Source organism: Vulpes vulpes, chromosome 8 (genome assembly GCF_048418805.1).
Source record: "Vulpes vulpes isolate BD-2025 chromosome 8, VulVul3, whole genome shotgun sequence".
In the NCBI taxonomy this organism is placed as follows: Eukaryota; Metazoa; Chordata; class Mammalia; order Carnivora; family Canidae; genus Vulpes; species Vulpes vulpes.
In genome coordinates this window covers 85,364,856-85,381,396 of record NC_132787.1, presented here as the reverse complement: position 1 = coordinate 85,381,396, position 16,541 = coordinate 85,364,856, and the positions used below count along the sequence as shown (strand labels likewise).

General features: G+C 37.6%; 1 protein-coding gene across 21 annotated transcripts in view; it reads left to right on the top strand.

Moving 5' to 3' along the window:
• The window catches only part of LTBP1 (latent transforming growth factor beta binding protein 1), a 389,007-nt gene that overhangs the window by 235,148 nt on the left and 137,318 nt on the right, over positions 1-16,541 (top strand). For all 21 annotated transcript variants that reach the window (XM_072767337.1, XM_072767335.1, XM_072767336.1 and 18 more), the window contains one exon: positions 14,708-14,830. In XM_072767337.1, the coding sequence (XP_072623438.1) occupies positions 14,708-14,830 (123 nt within the window). The remainder of the gene's footprint in view (positions 1-14,707; positions 14,831-16,541) is intronic.

Sequence of the window (16,541 nt, the reverse complement as noted above, 5' to 3'; positions counted from 1 at the left end):
GGGGGGGGGGCTGCATTTTGAATGAATACTTCAGTTCCATCTTATAGTTTTCTAATTCTTGCTTTATTCCCATCTGGGCTCTATTGATTATTTTTAATTTTAAGACTTTTACATTTCAAAGGTTTTTAATAATTTTTCATAGCTACCTGTTCTTGGTTCTCTTCTTTTAAATGTGTTCCTTCATTTAATGTTTTAAGCACATTGAAAAATTTAGCTGGATTTCAGTTGTGAGGAAGAACAATTCTGCACAGATACTTTCAGATTCTTACCTTCAGTTGCTGGATCCTTGGGCTCGTGTTTCTTCCTAGAGAGTAGGCCCAGAAATTCAGGGGCTTCATCCACTACCATGTATTTCTATGCCATTTCAGATTTACTAGGATATTTGTCTTGTTTTCTTTTTTTTGATCTTCTTTTATAATTTATCTACAATTGCTATGTCTTTGGAACAGGAGAGAATGCCAAAGCACGAACTTACTGTGTTACATTTCTTTAACATTTATCAGTATCAGGACTGAGCTTTTAAAAATTTAAGATACCAATATTCAAATGTGGTATTTATTTATTTATTTTCAAATGTGGTATTTAATATATATATTATAAATTTTCTTTGAGGATGTTGAAAAGCACTGACAAACTTCAGATTATGTAAATTAAATGTTATTCAAAGATAGTCATTTTCCTCTTGTAATTGAGCAGCCACAATATCAATATATTGACCATCTGCTATTCATTAACTCATCCATTTTACAGACGATTTAAATGGGGGTACTCTGAGAAATATTATAGTAAGACTCAATTACTGCCCTTATGAGGATCCCTGTTCTCACGCATAATTAAAACATCAAGGTTGCATGCTCAAGAAATGAACCAAATACTGCAGTTTCAGAAGAAAGTTCCCGGGACACTTGGGTGGTTCAGTGGTTGAGTGCCTGCCTTCAGCCTAGGGCATGATCTGGGGTCCTAGGATGAGTCTCGCATCAGGCTCCCCACAGGGAGCCTGCTGCTCCTTCTGCCTCTGGCTCTGCCTCTGTGTGTCTCTCATGAATAAATAAATAAAATCTTTAAGAAAAAGAAAAAAGAAAGTTCCCATTTAAAAACCTGTTCTTTAAAACAAGCACATTGTCTTTGCTGTTTATAAAATAATTCATACTTACTGTTCAAAATTTAGAAACTAAGGAAATGTATAAAAAATATAAATTACCTTAATCTCCTTCAAAAACTGATGGATTTTGCTAGTTTTGAGAAAATATTTCGTGGATAAGTGTGAAACCGCTTTTCACTTAATAGATAATACTTTCTGATGTTATTAAATCTTGTAAAGATTATTTTAATGCTGACCTAGGTATCCCAGTTAATGGGTATATGGTAATTCATTTAGCCATCCCCCTGAAGTTCTATTTTCAGATTTTTATTTTTTCTTAATATATATACTGTTACCAGCATACTTGAACATAAAACTTGAATCCTGGTTATATTGACAAGAGAAATTACTGCTTCCAAGCTGTGATTCATCCTGTGCACATTACATCTCAAAGAGGATGTACATTTTCCCTTCTCATTCGCGATAGAGAGTTCATTCACCATGTCGCTCCCCTCCTCTCCTACTTCTTTCTTTTATAAATTTGAAAACATACAAAGGACAGTGAAATACTATCTTTTTCTTCACATAGGCCCTGTACATTTCTATTTAGGCCCTCCCCAGGTTTTTTTTTTTTTTTTTAAGATTTACTTATTTATTTTAGAGGGAAGGAGGAATAGAGGGAGAAAATCCTCAGGCTGACTCCCTGCTGAGCACAGAGCCCAATGCAACAAGGGGCTTGATCACAGAACCTGGAGATGATGACCTGAGCTGAAACCAAGAACTGGTCACTCAATCGACTAAGCTGCCCAAGTGCACCATCCCAGATATTTTATATTGAATATGGCTGTGAGCAGGATTGTAATTTATTATTTATTGTTTTACTGGAATGCTTTTCAGTTTTATTAATTTCTTCTGAGTTTTCTACATAGGAATGATTTTACCTACAAGTAGTTGTAATCTGGGAAAGCTGTGATGGAGTTGGGAAAGTTATGAGGAGTGGAAGAAATGAAGATGTGGGTATAGGAGAGCGTGTGTCATGCTTGTGCCTGCTGAATCCCACAGGTGGAGGTGAAGGTGGATGAGTAAATTTTTAAGGGATGGAGGAAGTGTATGTACGCTGAATGCAAAATTTGTTTGGCACAGTGGCTAATGACTGTAAGCTTCTTTTAAGTTTTTGTTTAAATAGATGGAGCATTGATGTATCTTGTTAATTATGTTATGCCATTGACATTTCCGTTTTTTCTCAAAAGCCATGTGCAAGTTTGCATAGAATAGAAATAAATGTCTTTAACTCAGTAGTGAGTGCTTCATGCATTCCCTCTCTCTCTCACACGGTACACCCACCACCCTGCTCAGGGTGCCTTCTTGCAGTGATGCAAACAAGGTGCGAGGGAGATAATGACAATTGATAGACATAAAGATGTTATCAGTGACAGTAATTGTAACACAGCAGGTGACTTGATGGTCTGTCTGTGTTCCCATGTTCTCTAGCATGCAGGCCCGGTGTAATGATCCTTTTGTACAAAATCTAAGTTCTTCCTCTAATACTCTTTTGTTCTGACTGAACTTTTTGCAGTTAGTACCACCAGTTGCTGCTCCATTTCTTCTCTCTCTCTCTCTCTCTCTCTCTCTCTCTTTTAAGGTTTGTTTATTTATGGGCTGGGGAGGGGCTGAGGGGGAGAATCTTCAAGCAGAGGGAACCTGTCACAGGGCTTCTTCTCACACTCATAATATTATGACCTGAGCTGCTATCAAGAATTGGATGCTTAATGGACTGAGCCACCCAGGTGCCCCTGCTGCTCCATTTCTGTTTACTGTTGATTTTATTGATGTGAGGCTTTTCTCCTTATTGTTTTATTGGCATAGAATAACTTGATAGTTTTCTTTTTTTTCGAATATAGTCAATTTCCTTTTTGGTCATTATTGTTTACGTATTTTTGTCTGTCCATTTATATATCTTGCTATCATTTATTGAGTGCCTATTTAGTGGAGCCATTGTGTTGGATGCTTCAGGTATATCATGAACAACCCTGTAAAATAAGTAGTTTTATTTTTTTTAACTGATGATGAAACTGAGTTGTGAGGCTCAAAGAAATTAAGTGATAGAAAGTCACATACTTCTGCAGCCTGAGCTCCCCCCGCATTCTACTAGCATTTATATAGCAGTTTATAGCTTATAAAAGTACTTTAAAAAAAATACATTTATATATTTTAGAGAGAGTGGTGGGGTGTAGAGGAGGCGCAGAGGGACAAGGAGAGAGAGAATCCCAAGCAGACTCCATGCCCAGTATGGAGCCCAACGTAGAGCTTGACTCAGGACTGGATTTCATGACCCTGAGATCATGACCTGAGCTGAAATCAAGAGTCATGTGGTCAACTGACTGAGCCACCCTGGTGCCCTGAAAAGTACTTTTAACACATTTTTCTTTTCTTAATTCTCAACAGTGACCACGTCTACTTGTTATAGGTAGGGAAACCATGACATAAAACCTTGCTCAATGAATGGCAACTGTGAAAGTGATATTAAATGCTCACTGATACTTTCACAGTCTCTATTTAACTCTTAAGCTCCTTTACTCGTTTGATTTAAATACTAAAAGTTCTCCAAACCTCACCATTTGTTTTTATAGCAAGTTGCCTTGTAAATGTGTCTGCTGTGCAGTCAAAAAAATTTTTTTATCATATTATTAGTAAGTTATTGTACCTCCTCAGTTTTATCAAGAAGTCTTTAATAAGCAGAATATTTATGCTTCTAAATGCTTTTGTTTTTATTTGGATTCTTTTTGGATTCTGAGGCACTCCTTTTCTGGTATCCTTTTTTTTCCTGCTTCCCTAAACCCTAATAAAACAGTTGGGTATTTCTCTCACTTCTCAGTGCAATGGGGCAGTTTTGCTGACCCACACCAGGTGTGGATGATCTCAACCAGGCTTGGTCATGCATCTGTGATCTGCTGCTGAGTGCCAGGGCTCTTAGATGGTCTTGGCCGGGATGACTTCACCGCCTTCCATAGCCTCTCATCTTCTGGGCAGCTGACATGGGCTGTTCTCATCATGAGGCAGGGTTCCAAGAGAGAGTGAAAGCACACAAAGCTTTTCAGGCCTACTCTTGGAATTGACACATTGTCACTTCAAATGTATCCTAATGGCTGCAAGTCAGAAGTCATAAGACCAGCCCACGGGGGAGGGTGGGGGGGGGATGACTAGACTCCACTTCTTCATGGGAGAAGCTTTGAAATCACATAGTGAAAGGCATGGATAGGTGGAGAGATGGAGAATTGGGGTCATTTTGAAAGTTAATCCATAACACCCTGATGGTTTATCGTGATTCTGCAAGTATAAGTGTGTTTGCCTAGGAAAAAAGGAAATGAAGATATTTACTTGTATTAGTGGGAGGTCACTTTACATCTACATATAGAGCCATATTGACAAAGTATTGGTGAAAAAACACTATTCTGGTGATTATATAGAAACTGTGCAGTTTGTATATTTTTAAATAAACGTTGTATCTATGCATGACCTATGTGTAGAGTGTACTCTCTTTTGGAAGTAATCACTGGCCTGACTCTTACAAGAATAGGTCAGTTTTGGTTTTTGATGACTTTCAAATTACCCAATATGAGTTCTTTTGTGTCTGACTTCTTTCACTCAACAGCATGTGGCCAGTACCATTTCCTAATATTCAGAATTCTGGCTAGTGAAGTGATAATATCCATTGATGTTTTCTTTTTAAAGTCTTTTCAATACTTCTTTCCCTTCCTTTGACATTTTCTTCTGTGACGTCTCCATCTATGCAGTATTCTCTAAAGTTGGTTTCAGTTCCGTTATCAGAAGGGAATTGATTGTTGTGATGTTTAGAGGTAGGGAATATGTATATGAAAGTAACATGGGTATAGATATGAAATTTAGAATCCATTGTTCTTACCATGTATTTGGAAAGTTACAGGAGAAAAATCAGTAGGTAGAAGTTAAGGCTGGAATCCACCAGATTTGATAAATCAGCTCTTCAAAACACTGAAGGATGTTTAAAATTCTTTTTATTTAGCCTGCCAGAAATTCATCACAGTGCTCTGCTCTATCTAGTGATTTAATCTCATAAACTATGGGGTACTTAGTGTGATTGTGAATCAAGTTTTACGATGGTCAATGACTAAGAGGGAATTGATGTGTTACTGATCTGAAGAGGTGATTTTACTGTCCTGGATCTCTAACTGCAGTTTCTAGTTTAAATAGGCACAAAATTTTCTGTAAGAATTTAAATAGTTTTTAGTCTGAACCTGGACATCGTATTTCAGCATTTAAAAATCAATTTAGGACCCATTCTGATCCATTTGAGAGTCTTTTTCTAGTGTGTCTTCTTACTATGCTTATATCACTGGGATAAGATTCAAAAAGGAAATGTCTGTTTATTTTATTCACTTTTCTTCGGAAAGACAGTGGTGAAGTGAGTCATTAGCACATTGTATTTTTCAATAGCTCTTTGACCTTAATCTTTGGGGCTATAAAATCAATGGGAAGATGCCTGTTGTATCACAAGGGATGAGGAAAGCCCGTGATGGATTCATGTTACTGTGAATGTTTCAAGGAGAAATTAATGTTGCGTCTGTAGACTAGAGTTAGAAATCCAAGACCAACAGAGATGTGTATGTTATTAGCATCTTCCATGTGTAGCACACATGTATCAAGAAATAAATACAAGCTGTTCTCAGGGCTCTGATAATTCTTTTATCATGTTACCCTGAGACAGAAGAATTGGAAGGAAGAGAGTTGCTCGCACAGTGGTTTGCCTTCTCTCAGTGTCTAGTGATCAAATCTATCTTGTACTATATTATCAATTCACAAAGGTGAGACACTTACAGGTCAGGAGAGGAGGCTACAGCAGTGGTGAGCTCTAGGTTGAAACAAATATGACTGTAAAGAGACCTACAGTACAATATTTTTCAGAGCCATCCCCAGAGAGCATTTCATAAAATGTGTTCTACAGACCACCAGTTCAGAAGGATATTAATAGACCGTGTGTGCAAAAGGGCCCCATGGCGAAGGTGTGAAAAACACCAAGGTAAAGAAAACCAAGAGTCCTTGCCAAAGGACTTCTCGAGGTCTGTAATGTGCTCATGTTTGTAGAACATGCAGTGTTTCTTGAACATATTTGGCCATAGAACCCCTTTATAAGCTCATAAAGCTTGTTTTACATAACATAACTTGGGTGAAGTTGCTCTAGAACATTGACCTCCAAACATTTTTTTTTTTTTGGTTCACTTATCTCTTAAAATAATTTGGAAAAACTGTGAGTTCATGCATATTTAAGCTGACAACTACATTTTTCCCATTAAAATTAAGTGGATGCGGTAGAGTAATTTCTGGAACGGAAAGATTAGTTGATGTTAGATTGTGTTAGATTTGTACTTTAAACATATTTTCATCAAAATCTTAGAGCTTCAGAGATGGCTCATTCAGTTTATGAATAATGTTACCATCTAACCTAATTGGCAAAAGCTGGACCTTCTTGAACAAACCAGACTTAACACTTTTCCTATGACTCATCCTCAGGAGGCATATATTTATGAAATGTTCATATGTTTGGTGCCTTTGAGAATTTTATATGGTGTAGGGCAGGGTACTTAGCAGAGGAAATGTTCTGGATGAGCAAAACGTGTGCCTTGACTTTGTAAAGAGGAACAAAGGCACCGAGGGAAGGAGGGACAGGAAAGGAAGATTGACACATGTGTTCTTAGATTACTTTAGAGAAGGAAACACATGAAGGCTCAAGATCTAGAAATTGATACCCTAAAATAAAAATATCCAAGCCTGTGTGTACCTTGGGACATATTGTCGTATGCCTGTAGGGATAGATGTGCCCAGTACACATCTGCTTCTGTGAGAGTTTAAGGGATATATATGTCCTCTGAGAGAATGCATTCTGTCTAAAACAAGAGATCTCTAATAAGTAGACAAATTATCTGTCTGGCTAAGAAAATATTTCCCTCAAAGGTACTTTTTTCCTGCTTTCAAGTGGAAGTCATATTGCTAAATTATATGCTAGAATTTCTATCCATCAGCAAAAACTGAATATACATAGCACAATGTGTAGAATGCTTCATGTTTTCACACAGTACCAAGATCTTCATGTACTCTTCTCACCTTGTACTTAATTCCTTTCAGTTACTGGACATGCCTCATTTCCTGTATAAACTTGCGTCACTAAAAAGGCAGTAAATTATTACTTTGTTAAACATACATAGTTTCCTTTAGGAGAATGGATACATAAAAATGTGTTTATTTCCCATAAGAACATTTAAGCTATTCATAATAGATTATGCATTAACTGTCATACTTTATTCCTTGGCATTTTCAACCCTGGCAGGTTGTTGCGAAGTCTGAATATTTAAGCTGGAAGTAACTTTTGGAATTATCTGACTCAGCCCCTTTGTGTTACAGAAAAGGAACGTGAGGGCAAGAGAAACTAAGTGACTTCCCTAGGTAACATAAGTTAGCATCTTAGTTACACCAAAAATAGGTCTTAATAGGATATACTTCTCTTTAGATTTTCACAGCCCTCCTTAACCCTTTTTAAAGATAACGTCTGGAGTTCCTGGGTGGCTCAATAGGTTAAGCGTCTGGCTCAGGTTGTGATCTCAGAGTTCTGAGATTGAACTCTGCATAGGGCTTGGCGCTTAGTGTGAAGTCCACTTGAAATTCTTCCCTTCTTCCTCTCCTTCCCTTTCTGCCCCTCCCCTCAGCTCACATGTGCATGGGCATGTTCTCTCTGGCTCTCTCTGAAATAAATAAATTAAATCTTAAAAAAAAAAAACTTGGACAAAGCTTATAAAATGAGAATAACCGTTGTGTGCTCACCATCCAGAATTGTTACAAAGTTCCAGTAAGAGGAGGTGTGCCATACAGACAGACATAAAGAAAGAATGACCAAAGAATGACCTAATCTAGTAGAGACCTTGTCTCTACTAGATTGTTGTACCATTCCCTACCATTGAAATACTAAAGCTTTGTTACATTAGGTTGTTTAAAGAGTTTAAAGAGGTTAAAGAGTCTCTTGTTAAGCATATTGTCCAGCTACTCTGTATTTTTTTGCAATCTGGGCAATAGATGCCCACCCTTCAATTTTGATGATAATAGGTTGAGCCATGTGATGCTGCTAATATTCAACCATTGTAGACTTAACAGGAAGAGCAGTTTTGTATTATTGAACTTGTTATGGCCAGAAGCACATGGTGGGCTCTTGTGGGCAGAGAAACTCTATAAATGTTTTAAGAGAGTTGAGAAGTATGTAAGTCTCCCTCATTTTCCCCCGTAGCCCTATAGATTTTTACCTACTGGAAAGGAGCACATGGGGCTATATGAGTTTCTTTCCTTCTTTTGGCTTCTCTCAATTTCTTTTATTTTTCTAAAGATTTTATTTATTTATTCATGAGAGACACAGAGAGAGAAGCAGAGACATAGGAGAGGGAGAAGCAGGTTCCCTACAGGGAGCCTGATGTAGAACTCCATCCCAGGATCATGCCATGAGCTGAAGGCAGACGCTCAACCACTGAGCTACCCAGGTCCCCCTGCTTCTGTCAATTTCTAGACTTAACAGAGCAGCTCGGGTTGGGAGGTGTAGGGATTGGCTTATTCAAGAGAGCCAGCACCTCCAGCCATTCACTTGGATCTTTATTCTTGAACTCCATAAACGATGAGGTTATACCATTCCTTGGAAAGATAGATTTCCACAGTTGGCCAGAAAAATCTGGGACTCGGCAGAAGGAGAACAATGACCAAGTTCATTTGTTTATCTATTTGTGTGAAACACTGAACTATTTCCAATTTAATCAGAATACACTAAAGGAGATTGGCTGATCTTCTAAAATATGAGACTTCTGAAACACAGTTGTATCAGTCAAATATAAGTTATTTAGAAAAATGATAATCCAGTTAGAAACTTTTATTTGATTTTAAAAAATAGCCGTAGGAGTTGAAGTCTAAATAGAATTATAATTCATGATTTGCCCATCATGTTTCATATAATTGTTAAACTCTTGCCTGATAATATCTTCTGTTAGTGTACTTCTTAAACCTCTCATGTCCAGATATAACATGTTAATACATGTTTTGTTCTTAAAGCATATTGAATCTCTAGTTTCCTTCAGTTTATTTAGAAAGATCTTAAAGAGCTTGGCTACATGAGAAAGTCATTTGGATAACTATTCATGTTTCTTATTAATTTCTAAGGTTCTAAATTAAAAACCATGGGAAATCTGTTTTTACCTCTTTATTTTTGGTTTTGTCTTGTTTTGTTTTTAAATATTTTATTTATATTAGAGAGAAAGCACGAGTGAAAGGGAGGGGCAGAGGTCTAAGCAGACTCCCCTCTGAGCAGGGGTGCCCCCCCTCCCCCCACCTTGCTGATCCTAGGACTCTGGGATCATGACCTGAACCAAAGGCAGATGCTTAACCGACTGAGCCACCCAGGCACCTCTTGTTTCTTTGTTTTTGTTTTTTTTTTTAAACACAGAACATATAACTACCTAACCACCTACAGTCTTCTCAGGAGTGAAGTGTAGGGGATGGAAGAAGGAAGTGCAAAAAAACCCCCCAAAAACCCCCCAGAAAACAACAACAAAAAACCTCTTTTATATCTAGGCTTTATTATTTTTTTTAAGATTTATTTATTTATTTATGGTAGACAGAGAGAGAGAGAGAGAGGCAGAGACACAGGAGGAGGGAGAAGCAGGCTCCATGCTGGAAGCCCGATGTGGGACTCGATCCCGGGACTCCAGGATCGCGTTCTGGGTGAAAGGCAAGAGCTAAATAGCTGAGCCACCCAGGGATCCCCTATAACTAGGTTTTAGATGTAAAATTTTATATAATAGGAATTAATTTATGATAGGAATGCTTTTGGAGGTTTTATTAGTGGGTGAGTTCTTGAAAACTGCAATATGATTTGTTACAGAAATAAGTCAGGATTCAAAACTTTTAAAAATTTTGAGAGGTGTTGTCTTATTATAAATGCTCAATATTTGAAGCAAATGCAAGAGAACTGCCTTGCTTAAAACAGCTGTACCAGGTACCCTAAGCTGTAGGGACAGCTTAGTAGGTGACAGTAAAGTCTGATGAATCATGTTAGAGACCTGATCAGACTTGGTAGTGCTAGGATAGTAGCCTTGTAGGTCACAAACCACACAGGCCAAAACTTAGGGATTTGAGGGACCCAGTCTCTTGTGCCTTTAGCTAAGACCATAGCACATTCTCAGTGACAACGGGAGGTTGTCAGATGGACAAGATATAGATGCTGAGTCAAGCGGATAAAACCTGTCAAGTCCTCTCATGTAGCTAGCACCCACTTTCACCCCATCATTCCTTAGAGAGCCTCACTTCAAAATAATCCCTTCTGTACTTACAAACTCATGGTTTCATCATCTCTGTGTAAATTTCTCCACGAGGACATTGTGGACAGTTTTGGCTGAGCAATTCTTTATCAAGGGGGACTACCCACACTTGTAGAATGCTGAACTCTCTACTATCTGCCCTCTGTGTTCTCCAGTCCTTGGGACAACCCAAAATGTCCTGTAGGTAAGTACATACCCTTACCCCTTTGAGAATCCTCAACTAATCTCCCTGGCTACCAAGAAGGAAGGAATAAATAAATAAATAAATAAATCTCTCATGAATAAATAAATAAAATCTTTAATAAAAAAAAATAAAACCACAGTGAAACAACACTACACTCCCGCCACAATGGCTAAAATGAAAAAGACTGACAATAATTTGGTGAGGATGAGAAACAGTTGGTACCAGGATGGAAATTGGCGTAACTACCTTAGACAACTATGTGATTATTTATTAAAGTAATCATGAGTCTTCACTAGTGAGTCAGAAATACTCCTAGATACATACAGGAGAGTAATGAGAACTGGGCCTACCAAAAGACATCTATTTAAGAATGTTCACGGATGCATTGTTACTGATAGCCAAAAAGTTGGACTTAACCCAAATGTCAGTCAACAGTTGAATGGGTAAATTAATTTTGATATCCTCACACAATAAAATATAACAGCAGTAATAGAGTGGATTGCTGCATGCAACAGTGATGAATCTCACAGGCATAATAATGAATAAAAATCAGACAAGAGAACATATACAATCGGATTCCCTTTACATGAAGTAGAAGCACAGGCCAGACTAATGGATGATAATAGTTACCTATAGGGGCAGAGGTGTTACCTGGAAAAGGAGAGTTAAGGAGGCTTCTGAGGCAGTGGAAATGTTCTAAATCACAGTTTGGATGGGGGTTACGCAGTTACATACATGTGCACACATGGATATACATATACATATGTATGTATAAAAATTCATGTAACTCTATATTTAAGATTGATATACTTTGCTGTATATAAATTAAGAAGGAACTGGGCAGCTCTGGTGGCTCAGCGGTTTAGCGCCACCTCCAGCCCAGGGCATGATCCTGGAGACTAGGGATCAAGTCCCATGTCAGGCTCCCTGCATGGAGCCTGGTTCTCCCTCTGCCTGTGTTTCTGCCTCAATAAAAATCTTTAAAAAAAAAATTAAGAAGGAACTTGGCAATTTAATCTCTGATATATGATATTTTGGAGAAAAGGTAAAAAATAAATTGAGGCAGTTAATGGAAGTAGGAATTTTTCTGGAAGCCAAGAAAGTGGGTAATGTAGAAAGTTGCATGCTTCTGGGACCAAAATAAGGGGAGGTAGAGTTGCTAATGCTGATAGGGCAAGCTGATCAGGATAGAGTTAGTAGGAAATGCATGATTTCCTTTCCTCTTGAATTTTTCTATTCCTGTCTCTAGCCATAGTGGGTTTTTTGGTAAGTCTTAGTTCCTATCCTCCATTCCCATGGCATCATGGTTGAAGCAGTGGGCCATGTTGAGGAGGGTCAAAGAGGGGACATTGCAAGAGGGCAAAAGCAAGTGGTTGTACATCAGATGCTTATGCATTGGAGGAGAAAGCCTCCATTTTAACCTGACAGCCAGCTGCAAGGCTGCTACACTACTTCATGGAAAACTCTAGTCTAGGGACAATTTGCATCCCAAGAGGTGAGCATGGAATATATAGTAGTGTAACTGATGAGCAAGAGTACAGGCCACTCACAGGAAAAAGAAAGTGAATAAGTCACACCCAAGCAGGGACATGAGGGAAAACAGAAGACTACAGACTTTGTCCAGCCTTTTTGACCACAACTGGCTGGTTCCCCAAATTTGGGGTTTAAGTTGGGACATATGATAAGGGCTTTACTTGCACCGTGTAGCCCCAACTGGACTTGGCATTCTTCCTGGTTCTTCATGGTGGTTTTCATAAGAAGATTGAGTGATAGGGGGATATTTTCACTTACATGCTGTGCATAAATGTTATCTGCATATTACAGCACAGTGTACACTCTGAGAAGGAATAAGATGATCAGGTGCTGGACCATATGTTGTGCCAGGTATAATCTAGTGGTGCCAGCTTTCAGCTGGATCCAAGTTAGAATGCTATAAAATTTATACAACAAATAGATGTGTTAATTTGTTTAGATGTCATTGAGAATGAGTTGTATCATTGAAATTAAAAACTGCATGTGTTTGATAAAATAGATCCATTATAGAAATCCATGGCAACTTAGAATATGAAATACAAGCAAATAATGATGTATTGAGGGCTGTATTTGCCTTTTTACGTGATAAATTTGCTAGTAATATTTTGTTACCAGTTGTGTCCAATTTTAACTTAGAAAATTAATTTTAAAATCATTAGTAAGAGGTTTATTAGAACTGATGATTGAAGGAAGCAAACATTATTGGAACCAGAAATGCTAATAACCAAGTCTGTTAACTGTTAAGCTTCATAAGCCACCCTGAATAAAAATAAAAATGACAATTAAGTTTTCACTTTTAACTTGTCCTATTCTTTTTCATTTTTAATTAATTACCTTTACAAAAGACTCTCTAATCTTTTTTAAAAGCACATGTTTTTATCTCTCCTCTTCCAAATCATTTTGATTTCCCTTTGGATCACTGTCCTAGCTGCCATAATAGAATGCCACAGACTGGGTAGCTCATAAACAGCAGATGTTTGTTGCTTCCACTTCTGAAGGACTGGGAAGTCCAAGATCCAGGTGCCAGCACGATCGCCTTTTAGTGACGGCCCTCTTCTGGTTGCAGGTTTCTCTCTCGTGTCCTCAAATGATGGAAGGTACTAGGGATCTTCCTCATGGCATATGCACTTTCCAAAGGCACCCCTACTATTACCATTACCTTTTGGGGGTTACAATTTCAACACTTGAATTTTGGGAGGACACCAATGTTTAGACCATAGCAATCACCCTCTGTGGGTGACCTCAAATCTCTATTTTTAGCCATTCTAACTCTTTATTTTATTCCTAAATCTGCCATTGCTGCTGGATTTTATTCTTGGGTATCCTTATGTGACCTTCAAGTATAAAACTCATCTCTTCATTTGCCTCTTTTTTTCCTCAGACCTTTCCACAAAACCAACAATGTCTTCTCCTCATTTCCCAGATTAGATGCCTTCCAGGCATCTTCTACTCCTTTCTTTCTGTTTCTTTCCACTGTTGTGCTGGCCAGTCAAACACTCTGCATTGCCCATTGTTCTTCTCAAAAGAAAAATTCCTTCCAGATTATTCTCACCATCCCAACCTGGCTTGTCCCGTCTCCTACTTGCATTACTCCTTCAGTCATCAACTTCTAGTCTCTTTTCACTAAGCCATGTGTTGGCCAGATGAATAACCCCGAAGTCTGCCTTTGGTTATATCTTCCTTGCGCTCAGAAACCTTTAGGATTGCTCCCTGTCCTCAGTAAAAGTGAACCCAAACCTAGCCTGGCTCTAACTGGCTCTTTTTCCAACTATTTACCTTCCTGAAACTACTTTTCCAGCCAACAGTTTAACTCAGGGTTTCCTGATCTCCCTTCCCTTCTGCAACCTCTATGCCCATGTTCTGGGGTCAGTCCTGTAGGTCACCGACCCCTTTCTTCCCATGCATCCATCCATCTATCCACCTTCTCCCTCACTTCAATGCTGATGAAATCTTAACACCACCTCAGGGCTCTAGAGTCCCCTACCTTCACCCAATTCGTCCAGCTCTTCCTGTCTACATGGGCAGTTTCATAATTTGACTTTTTCAAGTTGATGACCTTTATTCTAATTGTGCTAAGTTTATTTGCTTTTCACGTTTTAGTTTGTAAGTAGGTGTATGTCCAGCTAGGTTGCCATTGTCTTAAGGGTGAAAGTCTCTGCCTTATCCATATGATCTCGAAAGCCTAACACCCACTAACATGTAAGCACCGTGAGTGCTGGAATCTTCTCAGTTTTGCTTGCTAGTAAAGTTCTAGTATCTAAAAAAAAAAAAAGAAAAAAAAAGTTCTAGTATCTAGAACAGAACCAGGTACATCATAGGTGCATAATAAATGGTTGTTATGAAAATTGTGGATGTTCAGTGAATGCTTGGTTTGATTTTCAGGTCACTTGTATCTGCTGCATTAAAAGCTAACATTTCTTATTTACTAAGAGATTATTGTAATGAAAAAGAAAATGAATGCTGTTTACAGCCAGAATGTGTTCAACTGGGCTTGACTACTCATTCTAAAAGGATTGTGTTTTCCTGCAGATATTAATGAATGCCAGCTACAAGGCGTGTGCCCTAATGGTGAGTGTTTGAATACCATGGGCAGCTATAGATGTACCTGCAAAATGGGATTTGGGCCGGATCCCACCTTTTCAAGTTGTGTTCGTAAGTAATGATTACTTTTTATTCCTATTTTGGATCAGTTTTTTTTTATTTGAGGAGGGGATATCTAAAAGAAGATAAATACTCAGTGGTCAACTGAATCTTGTAAATGTTCAGGGAAATCTCATTAAAAGGACAACTGGGAGGAGGCAGACCTGCAATATACTAAAATCTGTTTGGGATCTTTCTCCAAAATAAATTTTTATTACAATCAGAATAACATAATAGCTATAACTCAAGGTAGGGAAGAAGCACACCGAGAAAATAAACTCCCATGAAGAGTTATTTAAAGTTTTCACACCTGAAAAATGAAAACCGTTTTTTCCCTCATGAGCATTTTAACATTATTTAGGCTGAATTAAACTTGTCCTAGCCTCTGTCTTTAATTAGTCCAAAATCTGAGTCACTGGTGTCTGATTTAATGAGGTTTCACTGTACTTGCTTAGTTGGTAGAGTCTGGGAAATAGTTATAAATGCCCTGCATTTCAGATTTTCTATTCAGGTCTAATTTCTAAGATTCTTCTCTGTTGTCCTCAAAAACCACCAAAATGTGTCCCCAGAGTTAGGCTATTTTGCCTTACAAATGTTGTCTCTAAGTTTTTCTCTTGTACCTGGTAAGGGTAAAAATCCTTCATTAAACCCCATGTTCTAATATTGATACAGAAAATATAGTCTCTCCAAAGAAACTCTCTAGTCACAAAACCTAACCCACTGTAATCACTAAAGATCACTCAAAGACCAGAGAAAGATGCATTTAGATATAAAGTTCTCACATGCAGATTTTTTTATAAGGTTACCCTCCTTTTTAAAGAACTTGTGTTCATAATTACAAAGCAAGTAAACACTGCAGGTTATTAAAAGCCATATACAATTAAAGTTTAAACATTGAAAATTAATGTATGGCAGAAAACTGTTGGGCTAATTTTATTTATTTTTTATTTATTTTTGTTGTTGTTGGGCTAATTTTAAAAGCAATTCTGTATTTCTATCCTGATAGGTTTTCGTTATTATTACCTATTTTTTAATGTGGTATATGTTAAGCTGTATCCTTTTGGCCTCCATTTTTAAATTTGGTATTTGGTCAAGACACGTTCTTGATGGATGATAATCTATTTTTAATTGTGCAACTCTCCCTGAGATGCATAGACATGATGAAGTATGGGCAAATGTAGTAAAATAAAAATTACAGTCTCATTCGTTACTTTTAAAATTCTAAGAGTACACTGAGTCTTCTGGAAAATTGTTACTAATTATTATTGTTTTCTTTTAAAAACTGTCAAATGCAGATTAGGAATTTTTGCACGTAAGTTCCTTTTTTTCATGTTCTTTCATAGACAGTTCTGATCAGAAGCAGACAGGCAACTAGTTATAGGTTTGTTTGTTTTTTTTTTGACAATTGGTAAAATTAGACTATGAAATGATGTTTGCATACAAGGTACGTTTGAAAACTAATGCAAGGATTTGGAAAGTTCAAGCCAAAAATCACATTGTTGACAATATCCAGATAATTCAGGAGTTGTTTCTGGCTGATTAGAATTACATGAGTAAATATTTTAAATAGTTTCTTAATTCTAAGTGTAAAAGATTTTATAAAGTTTGGATATAGAATTTGCTTTGAATATTTATTTGGTTTTTCTTCTCTTAATTTGACTTGTAGTCTGGTTAAAATTACCACATTGAAGATTGAAGATTAGGTAAAGTTGGAGGACTGGTC